Source organism: Piliocolobus tephrosceles, chromosome 1 (assembly GCF_002776525.5).
Source record: "Piliocolobus tephrosceles isolate RC106 chromosome 1, ASM277652v3, whole genome shotgun sequence".
Classification (NCBI taxonomy): domain Eukaryota; kingdom Metazoa; phylum Chordata; class Mammalia; order Primates; family Cercopithecidae; genus Piliocolobus; species Piliocolobus tephrosceles.
Window position 1 is genome coordinate 121,424,728 of NC_045434.1, and position 19,300 is coordinate 121,444,027.

The 19,300-nt window shown below is 40.6% G+C and overlaps 1 protein-coding gene across 1 annotated transcript in view; it reads right to left on the bottom strand.

The window, feature by feature from the left end:
* MFSD14A (major facilitator superfamily domain containing 14A) overlaps positions 1-18,613 on the bottom strand; it is a 47,693-nt gene extending 29,080 nt beyond the window's left edge. The window contains exons 1-2 of the mRNA XM_023191287.2: positions 18,376-18,613; positions 4,205-4,300 (exon numbers count right to left, since the gene is read on the bottom strand). Coding sequence (XP_023047055.1) covers positions 4,205-4,300; positions 18,376-18,459 — 180 coding nt within the window. The 5' untranslated portion in view covers positions 18,460-18,613. The remainder of the gene's footprint in view (positions 1-4,204; positions 4,301-18,375) is intronic.
* Positions 18,614-19,300: the final 687 nt, after the last annotated feature.

Sequence of the window (19,300 nt, forward strand, 5' to 3'; positions counted from 1 at the left end):
AGGCAGGAGAATCTCTTGAACCTTGGAGGCGGAGGTTGTAGCGAGCTGAGATCATGCCATTGCACTCCAACCTGGATGATAGATTAAGACTCCATCTCAATGAAAAAAAAAAGAAACAAAAACGGTAAATCCGCTCCTTGGCATTACAGATCCTTACACCTACTGTCATTCTCATTACTTAGCTAATATGTTACATAAGCAATGAACACTGATTCTGACAGAACATCTACTATGATGAACCATATATTCATATCGTCTCAAAAGTGTTAGACTTCAATCTTTAAAAATACTTGTCAGTACAAAATCCTTTTTAGCTAAATCCCCTTGTTGGTAGAGGCTCACCATCTTCCCCTGGGCAGGTCTTCCATAAAACACAGCTTTTGTTTTTTGACTGTTCTATAAGAGCTTAAAAGTGAAAGATAATTGCAACACAGTTTTTTTTTGTCTTAAAATGCCACATTAGTCTTAAAAATTAAGAAATTAAGGCTATCATAAATCCCAAGCCAGACATTCAAAATTAATATGTCTAAAACTGGTTATCTGATCTTAAAAAATACTTTAAAGAACATCTTTGAAATCTGAAATGCTGACACCAACTATAACTTTTGAGGGAGGGACGGGGAAATGAAAGATACTGACTTAAAATACAAATTAAATTATGTCTTCATCCTCATTTCCTTTTAAAATGAATTTAAACTTTGACTCTTGTGGCATGCACCATTTACAATCAGTTTCAAAACACATAAAACAGAAATGAAATGTTTAAAGATTACAGACTTTTAAGAGGAGAGCCTTCTTTTACCCTGAAACCCACCTCTTTACACACCTCTCATACACAATGCTGGGGAAGAGTGGGAGGAGTACTGGAGCCCAAAAGAAAGGCTGCCAACAAAGCCAACAACAACAAAAAAAAACAAAATTTGTAAGCAAAAAGCCTTGAAATGAGTAAAACCTTTTTAAAAAGCCCATACTCAATTAATACATTGTTCTTAATTAGTGACATATACTAAATATATAACAGGGTCACTTCTAAAAAAGTAGATATGCCAGGCTGGACACAGTGGCTCACGTCTGTAACCCCAGCACTTTGGAAGGCCGAGGCAGGGGGATCACCTGAGGTCAGGAGTTCAAGACGAGCCTGGCCAACATGGTGAAACTCCGTCTCTACTAAAAATACAAAAATTAGCCTGGCATGGTGGCACGTGCCTATAGTCTCAGCTACTTAGGAGGCTAAGGCAGGAGAACTGCTTGAACCTGGGAGGCGGAGGTTGCAGTGAGCCAAAGTTGCACCACTGCACTCCAGCCTGGGCAACGCAGTGAGACTGTCTCAAAATAAGATCATAACATAACATAACATAACATAACATAACATAACATAACATAACATAACATAAGAAAACACAGAAAAATTAAAGATAATAAGAAAATATTGGCCAGGCGCAGTGGCTCACACCTGTAATGCCAGCACTTTGGGAGGCCAAGGCAGGCGGATCACGAGGTTAAAACATCGATACCATTCTGGTCAACATGGTGAAACCCCGTCTCTACTAAAAGTACAAAAATTAGCTGGGCATGGTAGGGAGGCTGAGGCAGGAGAATCGCTTGAACCTGGGAGGCGGGGGTTGTAGTGAGCCAAGATTGTGCCTCTGCACTCCAGCCTGGTGACAAAGCGAGACTCCATCTCAAGAAAAAAAAAAAAAAAGGAATATATTAAGCACAACATTAGTCTATGAAAAATGAATAAATGAGCCTTTCTAATTAAGGGGACTCCTTCCTTGTTCTTAAAAAAGACAGCCTCCCTTTGTCCAACTAAGAAAAAAATGTACCAAAATTACACAGAAGATGACATACCTAAAAAAATGTAAACAAGAAGCAAATTTTAAAAATAGCTATATACACTTGAAATACTGGTAACAAATTATGGAAGCATCACAAAATGCTTTTTTTCACAGCTTGCTAGCAGCTCATCCACATTTTGATCACCCTACTTAGCTAATGGTTGGGCTGCCTCATAACCTCAACTATCTAAAACATGGGTACAAACCAGTTACTACCTGCATTCCCCAAAAGACTGAGCACTGGAGGAGTCAAGGAAGCCTAGGTGCAAATACCAACACTGCAGCTTACTGTCAGAGTAGCAATCAAATTGCTTAACTTTTCTAAGCCCCGGCTTCCTCATCTGTATTATGAGGCTAATATCTCACTGATAAGGTGGTTGTGAGGGTTAAAAATGATAATGTATTCAAAGTAGAATACGTTAGGACTGTGCCTAACATAGTCCACTTTGAATACATTAAAGGACTGTGCCTGGATCCATCATAACATAAATACACGTGGACTGTTTACTATTACAAAGCTCAAGTACTTTAAATGGTAGGAGTGATGATCTACCAGACAGATTTATATGTTAAATTGACAACTTATAAAAAGCATGCTGGCACACTAGGAAAGCTAATGTAAAGTCATGAGTCCATAAAGTTATTACAGCACTTCAGCAACCCTTGACAACAAACAGGTTTATTACAATTCAATGAAGTTATGAATGTCATAACCAACTTGCATCATCTGAGGAAGTTCCAAATCACTGTACTTGGATTACGAAGCCAGGAAATGTGTAAATTAATTTTTTAAAGATTTCTATCTGAAATTAGTAAACTAAAAAAAAAAAAAAAAAAAAAAACCAAAACACCCTCTGGTTTTTTTATAGCAATACTCATAAATATGCTCTATATATTCAAAATGACTTTTTTTTTTTTTTTGAGACAGAGTCTCACTCTGTCTCCAGGCTGGAGTGCAATGGCAAGATCTCCACTCACTGCAACCTGCGCCTCCCGGGTTCAAGAGATTCTCCTACCTCAGCCTCCCAAGTACCTGGGTTTACAACAGGCGTGCACCACCATGCACAGCTAAATTGTGTATTTTTAGTAGAGACAGAGTTTCGCCACGTTGGGGTTTCACCATGTTGGCCAGGATGGTCTCGATCTCTTGATCTTGTGATCCGCCCGCCTCGACCTCCCAAAGTACTGGGATTACAGGCTGAGCCACTGCGGCCGACTATTTTTTGTTTTTTGTTTTTTTTGAGACAAGGTTTCACTCCCATCACCCAGGTTGGAGTGCAGTGGCGTGGTACTGGGTCACTATAACCTCCGCCTCCTGGGCTCAAGTGATTCTCCCGCCTTAGCCTCCCGAGTAGCTGGAACTACAAACATATGCCGCCACACACAACTAATTTTTGCATTTTTTGTAGAGACAGGGTTTCACCATGTTACCCAGGCTGGTCTCAACTGCTGAGCTCAAGCGATCTGCCTGCCCAGCCTCCCAAAATGCTGGGACTACAGGCATGAGCAACTGTTAAACATCAATACTTTACGTGTAGATAGTAACGATTATGCAGCTGTCAATAAATATATCAAGAAATATGCATTGTAAATATTCTTAGACTAGGCCAATCTACTTACATAATTTTTCTATTAAATAACTTCTTTTATAAAAATGGTTTTTGTATAATATGAACAATCTCATGAAAACATAGTATATTACTTTAAAACTCTATTCCTCTAAGATTTGGTAAACTATATATAGAGCATATCCTAATTACTCCTTTCAGGATGGTCATAGATAGTCCTTCCCTCATTCCATTCCCCTTATCTACACCAATATAAGAAAACTGGCTATCTTCTGAGTTGTTTGGTCTGGCAGGGAGGTCTTTTCTAAGGTTTCAAACCTGGGAGAATTTGGGTAAAATCAGCTTAGATCTATTAAAGAATAGCCCTTCCAAGAATAGCCCTTCCAGGGACTTAGCCCGAAAGAACAGAAACTTGTTTTTGGAAAATACAGCTGCATAAATGAACCTCAAAGTAATTATGCCGAGTCATGCAGGTCACAGACATCATCTTTTCTAACCTGTCAGTTTAAGAATCTCTTCCATTTTACTCAGAGTAATGACAGGGCCTCTGCTTGAACATGCCCAGTGACAAGTCCAAATTCACACACCTCCACGCCACTGCCCCCCTCCCCCACCAAAAAAAAAAAAAGGTAAGGGAGAGTTAACGGTTGGAAAAGACAACCAGTAAAATACTGGTGAATACTGAACAATACTGGTGGGAGAATTAACCATGCAGAGGAAAAAGGGCCACATTTTCCTCCAAAACTGAAACAAAAGAGATTTTGGAGTCAGTGTTAAATAATTTAAAAGATTACTTACCACCAAGGTGGGTGCTGTCAATAGTCCCCAAGCAAAAAACTCCAAAAAGATGACGATAACCGCATGATAAACACTAGGAGAACCAATTCCTTGAGGCTATAAAAAACAAGATTTTTTAAAAAGTTAACAGTACATTCTATAATTATTAACAATAACAACGATGCAATAGTCAACAAATATTAAGAACATATATGTACTGGGCACTGTGTCAAACATCTGTACTCACTGCCTCTGGCTTCAAAGTCAGAGGGACAAGGCAACAACGAAATTCATTAGCATAGCACAGTATTCAGTTGGAACATATAGAGTCCAAGGGAGCTTGGGAGATGGGAATATCAGACTTCCAGGAGGAAGTCTGAAAGGACACAACAGAGTTAGACAGGCGGAAGTATAGGGTGGGAAAGATGGCTCAGCCTGTACAAAGGTTCCAAGGCTTGAGGCATTATGGGTCTCATGTACCGAGTTCAGTACAACCAGTGCATGGGCTGCACGTTGGGTGTACTGAAAGATGAGCTACAGGTACTCAAAGACCAGCTTCCATGCTAAGGAATCTATATTTAATTCTGAAGGCTATGGGGGATCACTAAAAGGTATTAAGACTGACACAATCATATGTAAGTTTTAAGATTATTCTGGCAAAGATGTAACCAAAAAAAAAAAAAACCATAAATGAAGCAAGTGACAAAAATATAAACACGTTATCAACATGGCTCAAAAGCAGAACAATCCCCAGGGAAAGTATGTAAGAGATTTGGGATTTGATATACATGAGAAAGAAAACACAAAATTAAGTTTATACTGCTGCCAGAGATGTCTTAAGAATCACTTCAGTATTAATGACTCTGGTGATTTCCTAAAGGATAAAATGGAGGAGCAAAGTGCATCTAAAAGGAAGCTATTTGAATCAGCTCAAACAAGAGATGAGGGTGTAAAACAGTGGCACAGTACGAATGCTGGAGGGAAGGGAAAGGATTAAGGATTCAGGATTTGAAATTAGGAGGAGCTTGATAAATAGCAGAAGAGAGAATCAAGAACAACTTCCAAGTGTTTAGCTTGCTTGTCTAGCAGTTAAAGCTGGTGGCTTCCCAGCACTTTCCCCCACGAGGCTCAGCTTTACTTCAGGTCCTATCTATAAAACTGCCCTCTTTACTTGAAACATTTGTATTGTCTCTGAGCACTGATTAAAACAATTAGCAGCAAATGTGATATCTGAAACCACCAGAGTAGATGAGATTATCAGGAGTGTCAAATGTGAAAAGAGCAGTGAGCTGAGACAGAACCCCAAGAAGCGCCAACATTTTAAGTAGCAGGCAGAGGAAAATAATGAACTTTTTTCTTCTTTGATAAAGAAAAGAGGAAGATAAAAGGAACAGTGAGAAAAACATCAGGAGAATGAAGAGAATATAGTGTCACAGATGACAATGGAGCAGTTTCAGGGAGGAGGAGGTATCAAATGGAACAAGCACAGTAATACAAGGTCAAAAAATGGCCACAGGAGGCCAGGCATGGTGGCTCACGCATGTAATCCCAGCACTTTGGGAGGCCGAGGCGGGCAGATTACTTAAAGTCAAGAGTTCGAGACCAGCCTGGCTAACATGGCAAAACCCCGTCTTTACTAAAAATACAAAAATTGGCTGGGCGTGGTGGCGTGTGCCTATAATCCCAGCTACTCAGAAAGGCTGACGCAGGACAATTGGTTGAACTTGGGAGGCAGAGGTTGCAGTGAGTTGAGATTGCACCACCGCACCCCAGCCTGGGTGACACAGTGAGACTCTGGGGGAAAAAAAAATTGGCCACAGATTTGATAAGCTTTAAACCTGTTTTGTTTGCCATGTTCATCACCACATATACCCCGACCTTATCAGAAAGCTTGATACAACTTCTCAGGGCTTAAAGCATGCTAATTTTTTTAAAATCAAAGTAGGATATAAAATTGTATAGGTAGGATAATTTCAACTCTGAAAAACAATAAAAACTGACCTCAATGTAAATAAACTTTATACTGGGTAATGATTTTAAGTGATATAACATTGTTTACTATGCTATTCTGAATTTTCCATATCTTTTCTAATAAACATTCTTGCACTTTAGGAGGAAAATGCTTTGTTTATTTAAGAGAAAAATTACCTAAAACTAGCATGGAGAACAACAAAATAAACTATGAGACAATATCTCTGATGAACATTGAAGCAAAAATCCTCAACAAATACTAGCAAACCTCCTTCAGGAAGGAGATTTAAGAAAAGGTCATTCATCGGCCAGGCGCGGTGCCTCACGCCTGTAATCCCAGCACTTTGGGAGGCTGAGGCAGGCAGATCACCTGAGGTCAGGAGTTCGAGACCAGCCTGACCAATGTGGAGAAACCCCGTCTCCACTAAAAATACAAAATTAGCCAGGCATGGTGGCACAGGCCTGTAGTCCCAGCTACTCGGGAGGCTGAGGTGGGAGAATCACTTAAACACAGGAGGCGGAAGTTGCAGTGAGCCAAGATTGTGCCACTGCACTCCAGCCTGGGCAACAAGAGCAAAACTCTGTCTCAGAAAAATTAAAAACAAAAAAAAATTCATTATGTTCAAGTGGGATATGCAAGGATAGTCCAACATACATAAATCTATCAAGGTGATAACATCATTTCAAAAGAATGAAGCAAAAAAACATGATCATTTCAATTGATGGTGAAAAAGCATTTACTAAAATTCAACATTGCTTCATGATAAAAACTCTCAAAAATGGTATAGAAGGAACATACGTCAATATGATAAAAGCCATATATGACAGACACAGAGCTATCATGCTGAACAAAGAAAACCTGAAAGCCTTTCCTCAAAGATCTGAAACAAGACAAAGATGCCCACTTTCGCCACTCTTGACTGGAAAGAACCAACTAGAGCAATTACGCAAGAGTAAGAAATAAAAGGCATCCAGATTAGAAAAGAGGACATCAAACTTGTCCCTCTTTGCAGATGACATGACCTTATATAGAGAGAACCCTAAATATTCCACCAAAGACAATCAGAATGGAAGCAAATTCATTAAAGTTGTAGGATACAAAAATCAGTACCATCTCTATATGCCAACAGTAAATATCTGAAAAAGAAACCAAGAAAGTAATCCCACTTACAATAGCTACAAATGAAACACCTAAGAATAAACTTAAAGAAGTGAAAGATGTCTATAATGTAGACTACAGAACATTGATGACAGGAATTGAAGGGGACACACACACAAATGAGAAGATATTTCATATTCATAAATTGGAAGAATCAATAGTGTCAAAATTTTAATACTACCAAAAGCAATCTACAGATTCGATGCAGTTACTATCAAACTACAAATGACATTCCTCACAGAATTTTTTCTTTTAAATCCTAAAACTTATATGGAACCACAAGAGTCAGAACAGCCAAAGCAATCCTGAGCAAAAAGAACAAGGCTAGAAGCCGGGCACAGTGGCTCACGCCTGTAATCCCAGCACTTTGGGAGGCCAAGGTGGGCAGATCACCTGAGGTCAGGAGTTCCAGACCAGCCTGATCATCAGAGTGAAACCCAGTCTCTACTAAAAATACAAAAATCAGCCAGGCATGGTGGTGGGTGCCTGTAATCCCAGTTACTCGGGAGACTGAGGCAGGAGAATCGCTTGAACTAGGAAGGTGGGGGTTGCAGTGAGCCAAGATTGCACCACTGCACTCCAGCTTAGGCAGCAGAGCTAGACTGTCTCAAAAAAAAAAAAAAAAAAAAAAAAAACAACAACAAAACAAAAAACAAAAAAACAAGGCTGGAGGCATCACATTACTTCACTTCAAATTATACTACAAAGTGATAGTAACCAAAACAGCATAGTACTGGTATAAAAACAGATACATAGACAACAGAACAAAACAGAGAACCCAGAAATAAATCCATGTATTTACAGTCAGCTCATTTTTGACAATGGCACCAAAATATACATTGGGAAAAGGACAGTCTCTTAAATGGTGCTGGGAAAAGTGGATATCCATATGCAGAAGAATAAAATTATACCCCTATCTCTTGTGATATACAACAATCAAATCAAAATGGATTAAAGACTTAAATCTAAGAACTGAAACCACAAAATGACTAGAAGAAAACATTGGGAATACATTCTAGGACATCAATCTGAACAAATATATATACATATATATACATTTTTTTCTTTTTTTTTTTTTTTAGAAGAACCCTAAATATTCCACCAGAGTCTCACTCTGTCACCCAGGCTAGAGTACAGTAGTGCAATCTCAGCTCACTGCAACCTCCACTTCGTGGGGTCAAGCAATTCTCCTGCCTCAGCCTCCCAAGTAACTGGGATTACAGGTGCCTGCCACCCCGCTCAGCTAATTTTTGTATTTTTAATAGAAACAGGGTTTCACCATGTTGGTCAGGCTGGTCTCAAACTCCTGACCTCAGGTGATCCGCCCTCCTCAGCCTCCCAAAGTGCTGGGATTACAGGCGTGAGTCACCACACCCGGCCTAGATTTCTTGGGTAATACCTGAAAAGCACAGGCCACCAAAGCAAAGAGGGACAAGGAGGAGCACATGAAGTAAAAAGCTGCACAGCAAAGGAAATGATCAACAAAGCGAAGAGATAACCCACAGAATGGGAGAAAATATTTGCAAACCATCCCTGTAACAAGGGATTAATAACCAGAATATATACGGAGCTCAAACAACTTGTATAAAAACAAAAATCATAAGACCTAAATAGAGATTGACATACAAGTGACCAACAGGTATATGAAAAAATGCTGAACCATCATTGAGCATCAAACAAATGCAAATCAAAATTACGAGCTATCATCTCATCCCAGTCAAAATGGCTTATATCCAAAAGACAGGCAATAACAAATGCTGGTGAGAAAGGGGACCTCTCATGCACTGTTGGTGAGCATGTAAATCCCCAGCCACTATGGAGAACAGTATGGAGGTTCCTTTAAAAACCTAAAAATAGAACTATCATATGATCCAGCAATCGCACTCCTGGTTATGTATCCAAAAGAAAGGAAATCAATATAAACAAGAGACATCTGTACTCCCATGTCTATTGTAGCACTATTCAAAACAGCCAAGATCTGGAATCAACCTAAGTGTCCATAACTGGACGAATGGACAAAGAAAGTGTGGTACACATTTTTAAAAAGTCTGTGTGTTGAAAAGAAAAAGGAGGTTTAAAAAAAAGAAGAAACAGGACAGGCATAGTGGCTCACACCTGTAATCCCAGCACTTTGGGAGGCTGAGGCAGGAGGAATACTTGAGGCCAGGAATTTGAGACCAGCCTGGGCAACATAGCAAGATCTCATCTCTAATTTAAAAAGAGAGAGAGAAAATGAGGTACATATATACAATGGAATATTATTTAGCCATAAAAAGAATGAAATTCTGTCATTTGCAACAACATGGATGGAAATGGAAGACATTATGTTCAGTGAAATAAGTCAGGCACATAAAGACAAATTTTGCATATTCTCACTCACATGCAGGAACTAAAAACTTAAAAAGCTGATCTCATGGAGATATGGAGTTAGAATGGTGACCAGAGGCTGGGAAAATAGCAGGGAGGCAGGGATAAAGTGGGTGCAAAAATATAGTTGGATAGAAGGAATAGGTGTAGTATGAGGAAAAGAAAAAAAAAGAGTAAGATCTGGTATTCAAGAACACAGCAGTGTGACTATATTATTTATAATTAGTCAAAAATTATTTATTGTATATTTTAAAATAACTAGGCCAGGCACGGTGGCTCACGCCTGTAATCCCAGCACTTTGAGAGGCCGAGGCAGGTGGGTCATGAGGTCAGGAGTTCGAGACCATCCTGTCCAACATGGTGAAACCCCATCTCTACTAAAAATATAAAAATTAGCCAGGCGTGGTGGCGCACACCTGTAATCCCAAGGAAAAATAGGCATGAAGACCAATGGAACAGAACAGATAACCCAGAAATAAAGCAAAATACTTATAGCCGGCCAGGCATGCCTGTAATCCCAGCACCTTGGGAGGCCAAGGTGGGTGGATCACCTGAGGTCAGTAGTTTGAGTCCAGCTACTCAGGAGACTGAGGCAGGAGAATTGCTTGAACCCGGGAGGCAGAGGTTGCAGTGAGTCGAGATTGCGCCACTGCACTCCAGCCTGGGTGACAGAGTTAGACTCCGTCTCAAAAAATAAAAAATAATATAACTAAAAGTGGAACTGGCATGTTCCTAACACAAAGAAATGATATATGTTTGAGGTAATGGATATCCCAGTATCCCTGATTTATTATACACTGTATACCTGTATCGACATATGCTTGTATCAAAATATCAGATGTACCCCAGAAATATCTATATCTACTTTGTACTCATAGTAATTTTTTTTATACTTTTTTTTTTTTTTTTTTTGAGACGGAGTCTCACTCTGTCGCCCAGGCTGGAGTGTAGTGGCCAGATCTCAGCTCACTGCAAGCTCCACCTCCCAGGTTTACGCCATTCTCCTGCCTCAGCTTCCCGAGTAGCTGGAACTACAGGCGCCCGCCACCTCGCCTGGCTAGTTTTTTGTATTTTTTAGTAGAGACGGGGTTTCACCGTGTTAGCCAGGATGGTCTCGATCTCCTGACCTCGTGATCTGCCTGTCTCGGCCTCCCAAAGTGCTGGGATTACAGGCTTGAGCCACCGCGCCCGGCTCATGTACTCATAGTAATTAAAAAATTTATAAGTCCTAGCCAGAGTAATCAGACAAGAGAAAGGAATAACGAGCATGCAAATTGGAAAAGAGGAAATCAAACTGTCACTGTTTGCCAATGATATGATCGTATACCTAGAAAACCCTAATGACTCATCCAAAAAGCTCCTAGATCTGATAAACGAATTCAGTAAAGTCTCAGGATACAAAAGCAATGACATAAATCAGTAGCACTGCTATATTCCAACAACAACCAAGCTGAGAATCAAATCAAGAACTCAATTCCTTTTACAATAGCTACAAAAAAAAGAAAAAAAAAAAAAAACACCTAGGAATATACTTAACCAAGGAAGTGAAAGATCTTTTCAAGGAAAACTACAAAACACTATTAAATCATAGATGACACAAAGGGAAACACATCCCATGCTCATGGATGGGAAGAATCAACATTGTGAAAATGACCATACTGACCAAAACAATCTATAGATCCAATGCAATTCCCATCAAAATACCAGCATCATACTTCACAGAACAAGAAAAAAGAATCCTAAAATTCATATGGAACCAAAAAAGAGCCCACATAGCCAAAGCAAGACTAAGCAAAAAACAAATCTGGAGGTATCACATTACCCAACTTTAAATTATACAAAAGGCTATAGTTAACAAAACAGCATGGTACTGGTATAAAAATAGGCATGAAGACCAATGGAACAGAACAGATAACCCAGAAATAAAGCAAAATACTTATAGCCGGCCAGGCATGCCTGTAATCCCAGCACCTTGGGAGGCCAAGGTGGGTGGATCACCTGAGGTCAGTAGTTTGAGTCCAGCCTGGCCAACATAGTGAAAACTCATCCCTACTAAAAATACAAAAATGTTAGCCAGGCGTGGTGGTGTGTGCCTGTAATCCCAGCTACTTGGGAGGCTGAGGCAGGAGAATGGCTTGAACCTGGGAGGCAGAGGTTGTAGGGAGCCAAGATCGTGCCATTGCACTCCAGCCTGGGGAACAAGAGCAAAATTCCATCTCAAAAAAAAAAAATCAGCAGGGTAAACAGACAACCCATAGAGTGGGAGAAAATATTTATGAACTATGCATCTGACAAAGGACTCGTATCCAGAATATACAAGGAACTCAAATCAGCAAGAAAAAAACAATCCCATCAAAAGTAGGCAAAAGATACGAATAGACATTTTTCAAAAGACATAAAATCAGCCAACAAACATATGAAAAGATGCTCAGCATCACCAATTATCAGGGAAATGCAAATTAAAACCACAATGAGATATCATTTACTCCTGCAAGAATGGCCATAATTTAAAAATCAAAAAAATAATAGATGATGTGGATGTGGTGACAAGTGAATACTTTCACACTGCTGTTGGGAATGTAAACTACTACAACCACTCTGGAAAACAGTATGGCGATTCCTTAAAGAACTAAAAGTAGAACTACTGTTTGATCCAGCAATCCCACTACTGGGTACCCACCCAAAGTAAAAGAAGTCATTATACGAAAAAGACACATGTACATGCATGTTTACAGCAGCACAATTCCAACTGCAAAGATATGGAACCAACCCAAGTGCCCAATGACCAACAAGCGGAGAAAGAAAATGTGGTACATGAACACCATTGAATACTTGGCCATAAAAAGGAATGAAATAGTGTCTTTTGCAGAAACTTGGATGGAATTGGAGGCCATTATTCTAAGTAATTCAGGAATGGAAAACCAAATGTCACATGTTCTCACAAGTGAGAGTTCAGCTATGAGGACGCAAAGGCATAAGAGTGATAGAATGGACTTTGAGGATGGGGAGAAGCTTGAGAGGGATAAAAGACTATATACTGGGGCAGTATACATTGGTCAGGTGACAGGTACACTAAAATCTCAGAAATCACCACTAAAAAACTTATCCATGTAACCAAAACCCACCTGTACCCCATAACTATTGAAATATTTTAAAAAATAATAAATTTTAAAAATAAAGTAAAACTTGAATGGAAAAAGACAGGTATGCTGCATATGCTTGTCCCTCCTGAACCATTCCATTGAGTTTCCCATGACTGGTAGGAAAAAAATGTATTTTTTTTTTAAAAAGCAGGGCAATGGGAGAGATATTTCTTTGTTACAAAGTACTGGAAATTTTGAGAGCTATATTATATCCATATTCATCTCTTCTTGATGTACCCTGGCTGAAACTGTCAACTGTTACTTTCACACTTCCAATTTAAAATAATGCTAAAAGACAACCAGAGTTCTTTATAATTGAAACTTTTAAATCATACAGACTTGTCAGAATGTTACCTGAAGAAAGCTATTCATTTTTTTACTTAAACTTTAAACTCTCAGTAGCTGCAAAGGAGTTACATTTCAACTGCAGGAGAATTTCTGCAGATGGTCTGATTATGTTGGTATGCAAGTCTTCTAACTTCAAGTTAAGTAATTCATGATGCTGCCTGCCACACACCTGCCAAAGACAATATAAACACCCTGATGTTTCTAGGCTTTTTGAAAAGCACCACAGGGCTGGGTGCAGTGGCTCACACCTGTAATCCCACTTTGGAAGACTGAGGCAGGTGGATCACCCGAAGTCAAGAGTTTGAGACCAGCCTGGCCAACATGGTAAAACCCTGTTTCTATTTAAAAAATACAAAAATTAGCCGAGCATAATGGCACATGCCTGTAATCCCAGCTATTCAGGAGGCTGAGGTAGAAGAATTGCTTGAACCAGGGAGGCGGAGGTTGCAGTGAGCCAAGATCGGGCCATTGCACTCCAGCCTGGGCAACAAGAGCAAAACCCTGTCTCAAAAAAAAAAAAAAAAAAAAAAGAAAAAAAAAAAAAAAAAAACAAAAAAAAAAGAAAAGAAAGAAAGAAAGAAAGAAAGAAAGAAAGAAAGAAAGAAAGAAAGAGAAAGAAAGAAAGAAAGAAAAAGAAAAGCACCACAGGCCCTTCTCATTGCTCGCACGCTAGCAACCAAAGGCTGTTTAACAACTCTCTGGGTCTACAAAGGTCCTACATCCCGGAGAGCTTTCCTGCCACTACTTCAGCCATCCTTGCAGATGAAGAGTGGGTCCCGCTTTTGAAATGGTTGCTGATTCCTATTTAATGAAAATCAGGGATGCCAAGAAAAAAAAAAAAAATCTGGTGCTCTGCTTATCCAGGGATATGCATTTCATTTTCAAATGATATATCAATTTTACTTTTTTCAGGTACTTCCAACAACGCAATTCACACATGCCTTACTTTCTATCAAATCTTTAAAGTCATTTTACCAATTAACTTCTGAAAGAACTATACATTCTCCACTTTGTCAGAGATGTAGTCTCACAATTGTATTGACAAAACAATGAAGATCATATTTTAAAATGAGCATTTTAAAAGATAAGGAAAATTCAATTTGAATAATGTAAATAACTCTTTAGCTCTTAGCCTCTAACAGCTATGCTTAAAAACAAGTGGTAATGCTTTAATAAAACAAAACAGAATTCTAGTATTTGAAAATGTCAGAAGGTATTTTTATTTCGGCTGTCTTAAATACCTACACTGAATGTTACATACATTAAAACTTGTAACTAAAACCTTTTTTTTTTTTAAGACCGTTTCACTCCATCACCCAGGCTGGAATGCAGTGGCATGATCTCAGCTCACTGCAATTTCAGCCTCCCAGGTTCAAGTGATTCTCTATGCCTTGGCCTCCCAGGTAGCTGGGATTACAGGCGCATACCACCACACCTGGCTCATTTTTGTAATTTCGGTAAACACGGGGTTTCACCATGTTGGCCAGGTGAGTCTCAGACTCCTGCCCTCAAGTGATCCGCCCACGCTGGCCTCCCAAAGTGCTGGGATTACAGGCGTAAGCTACTGCCCCTGGCCTAAAAACTATTTCTATATATGGATGCTTTAAAAGCAAATTCACTAATATGGTTACTATCATCAGTGAAGTAGTATACAGTATATGATTAAATATTTACTGAATATAATCTGTGGAACTTATTCTTCAGTCACGCTGTTTTCAAACAGAACAATTGCTCTTAAACTTTTGGGAAGTATGGACTTTTTGGGACTCTTCCAAAAAATATGTATAGCCAAAAGAAAATTTTGAAAACTTCAGGGTGAACAGACCCAGGTTAAAAACGCCTAATATAGAATCACACACCTTAATGTAATTTATCTTAATTTTGTCTGCGCTCACATAGGTAGCTTGTTAGCTTTATCCTGGCCTGGCTTTTCATTCAAATGAATGAAATACAATTTCAATTAAAAAAAAATCAGTAACTTACGATTAATCTGGCTCATTTAGAAGGATTTATTTCTTCAACCATTAAAAACTACAAATTTGCTCTAATTTTCAGACAAATCATTAACAACTCTTACTAGTTTTGTTTATAAATGTTTAAACTAGCCAAATAGGCTTACATATATGTCATTAGCAGGACAACGGGAAAGAATTTTATTAACATTGTTGACAAGATATTAGAAGGGGATCAAATCAGTACCATTGACCAGATATGTGAAATACTGTTCACAACCTGTCACGTATACCGACCATAGAGCCTCAGACATCCGACTGAATGAATCTACCTATTGGTGGAACTTTCTAAAAACTCTGAAACTCTGAGGTCAATAGCAATAGCACTAAAATGTTCTATGATACGATGAATTAAAAAACACACAAGAACAGAATATCAAATGACAATTTCTTTCCCTTTCTTAAAAAATGTTCAGTCTGGGCACGGTGGCTCACACCTCTAATCCTTGCACTTTGGGAGGCCAAGGTGGGTAAATCATGAGATCAGGAGTTCAAGACCAGCCTGGCCAATATGGTGAAACCCCATCTCTACTGAAAATGTAAAAAATTAGCCAGGTGTAGGTGGTGCGTGCCTGTACTCCCAGCTACTCGGGAGGCTGAGGCAGGAGAATCACTTGAACCCAAGAGGCAGAGGTTACAGTAAGACAAGATCATGCCACTGCACTCCTCCAGCCTGGGCAACAGAGCAAGACTCTGTCTCAGGAAAAAAAAAAAAAAAAGTTCATAATAGCAGTCTGACCTGTTTTAAGTAGGGAGGTAGACAAGCAACTACCATTTTACAATAATTTATATGATTGCAATAGTTATACTTTTTAAATTTAAAGCTGGGATGGATTAAAATACAAATAATGCAAAATATTCCTCTGACATTTATTGAAATATATCCTCTGATTATGTATAAGAATAAACAAAATTACAGATAAAAATTCATCTATGAATGTGCTAGTACAAAACGTAAGTGTTTTTATGACTTTAAAATTCACATACTAGGCCCTGTGGGATTCAAACATACAAAACAAAGCCCCCATTCTAAAGGAGTGCCCAGTGCTCTTAGAATAGATAATGAAATATTAAGTGTATAAAGATGAGAAATGATAATAGCCCCCATGTTCACAGCCCTCAAGGAAAGTCTTCCTTTGTTCTATGTGAAACCTATTGCTGGTGCAAACATTTTATTTTGTGTCCCAAAGCAGGCTAAGAATTAATTACAACCTTCATAACAGGACAAGAAAGTTCAAAAACAATCCTTTCCACAACTCACAGGATTTGGAAAGAAAGCATCTGCTGTAAAGTAAATCAAACAAAACCCAAAAGAAAGGCAATAAAACTGAACTTTTCAAGGAAAAGGAAGCTGTTTCTTAATCACAGTTTCATTCTTACATTTTGCAAAAAATACTGATCTTAAATATCACTTGGTCTTACAAAATACAATCCTTCATTTCCACTATTTTGTAGATTTTATGAAGAATGTAAAATACTGTGTCTTTCTAAAGGTTGACAAAGGCAACAGTATTTTTCTCCCCATATAGTTCTTTTTTTTTTTTTTTGAGATGGAGTCTGGCTCTTTCGTCGGGGCTGGAGTGCAGTGGCCGGTTCTCAGCTCACTGCAAGCTCCACCTCCCGGGTTTACGCCATTCTCCTGCCTCAGCCTCCCGAGTAGCTGGGACTACAGGCGCCCGCCACCTCGCCGGGCTAGTTTTTTGTATTTTTTAGTAGAGACGGGGTTTCACTGTGTTAGCCAGGATGGTCTCGATCTTCTGACCTCGTGATCCGCCCGTCTCGGCCTCCCAAAGTGCTGGGATTACAGGCTTGAGCCACCGCGCCCGGCCCCCATATAGTTCTTAACTACTTGGTCAAAAGAACTATGACTCTTCATAACAGATCTAATTAAAGTAATGTTTTAATTAATGAAGTTCAATAAAAAGAACCTGAGGAATTTCCAAGTTTGTTTTTTCAATAAATGTCAAAGCTATAACATGTAATAAATGTTACAGTTAAACTAAAAATATATTCTGAAGTCATTACATATGTCCCAAGTTTTCTAAACTTTCGCATATTGACTGGGCCGTGTTCTGAAATGTCACACAATTTTGTTACGTTTTTCAACTGAATTCAGTAAATCCTCAATGGTGGCCTACTTACATATTTAGTACTGTGCTAGCAGTTGATCAGGGCTCCAATAAGATATAAACAGAAATGGAATTAATGGAACCATTTCTGCACACTTCAGGTAAGTGAAACATATATCACCTTTCCATTCTATTTCAGAACGCGGTATCAGCAGATGCAACAAAGATGAGAGAGTGTAGCAACGGAGAAATGTTAGCATAAAAAGCACAGTTTTGGTTTTTTTTGTTTTTTTTTTTTCAATTAAAAATCCTACGTCCCCTGCTGGTTAACTACAGCACACTGCACAAAGTTTACTGTGATGACAACAGTTTCTAAAAAGCAAACCTTTCTTCCTTTCAAAGTGTCTTCCTCTGATCCTTAGGCCATGATTGATTCTAGTACTTTTGATCATAGGGCACAGAGTGATGACTTTTCTTTGAAAACTAGCGGGTTCGAATGTAGGCCCCAGGTGTCTGCCGTCATGCTTCCGACTCCGGGAAGAGAGGGAAGCCCACCTCCGGACAGGGTTTACTGTAAGCAGCCCAGAGCCGGAGCACCGACGCACAGACGTGGAAACAGAAAGCGAACGTACTACGGGGCCGCAGCGGGATCCCAGTGCCAGACGCCACCCTGTTAGCAACATATGGGAGAGCAGGGATGGTTCCCAGCCCCTTGACAGGCGCGGCGACGGTTCCGCGGGGCCTGGCGGCGGATGCGAGGCGACGCTGCGGCGACAAGGGGCGCGGCAGGCGGGCGGGCCGCCGGGGGAGCCCGGCACATTCCTCTCCGCGGCGGAGGCGCACGTGGGGTTCGAGGCCGCAGGGCCTGCAGAGGCGGCCGGAGCAGAGGGCGGCAGGTGCGGCAGAGAAAGAGGACGGGCCCCGGACGCCGCAGGCCCGAGCAGGGGAGGACGATTCCCGGAGCGGCGGCATGCGGGTCCGCGAGCCCGAGGCACTGGCACCGGGGACAGGGTAGGGGAAGGCAGCGGGGGACTGGGGCGCCTAGAGACGGCAGTGTTGGGGTCTGAAGGAGAGACCGGATGGGGGCCCCGAGGGACGCTTGCCGGCGCGGAACTCAGCTCACCGTGCCTCCGTCCTTAATGATGATCTTCTTGGCCAGCATGATACTGCGGTTCGCGGCCCGTTTCTTCTTCTTCCCCTGGGTCATTTTACCATCCTCGATTCCTGGCGCTGCTGCAGCCACTCCTGGGGCGGCCGGCCCCAGCGGCTAGTGCCGTCCCACTACTACTGCCGGGCCGAGCCGCTCTGGGCGTCCGCCGCCATCTTGAGGGCCCGGCCTGCCTCCGGCGGCGCGTCACAATCGTGCGATCGGCCGACTAGCGCGCCCCGCCCCGTCCACGTGATGCCGCCCCGCCCGTTCGCCTGCCGGCCAGCTGTACAGTTGCCGAGCGGGTAGAGTAGCCGCGGATCTGGGTGCTGGTGGCTACCTGTACAACTCCGTGCTTCGGCATCACCAGCTAGCTAAATCCTCACAACGGTTCTGGGCGATAGGGGCCATTACTGTCCCCCTTCTTCAGCAGATGAGGGAATTTGTTTCAAAAAGTTGTTACCTACTCACGGAAACAGATGTCCTAAGCTATTAGCACAATCTCCAGCTGTGTTCTAATCTAGAGAGGAACCGAAGGGAACAGTAAAAAAGAAATCATTTTCCATAAGTAATGGGTAACTTAAGAGATAAAGATAAGGTAGTGTTTCAGAAACTGTCTTGTCCTTTTGGTGCTCAGGGACCCCCGCTAGAACTCAGCTAGCTCACGTTTGTTTACCGCCCTAGACCCGGGACCTTTTTTTATTCCCTGCCTATATATATATATATATATATATATGACCAATATCACACTTTGTGACCCTCTACGTTTTTACTGTATTGTTTAAAAATAAATTTGATGGGAACATTGTTAGGGCAATTTACACAAGTGGAAGTGGACTTTAAAGTATCACAATGTTAAAATTAGATATTGATAACTACCGTGTTGTATAATAGAATATCC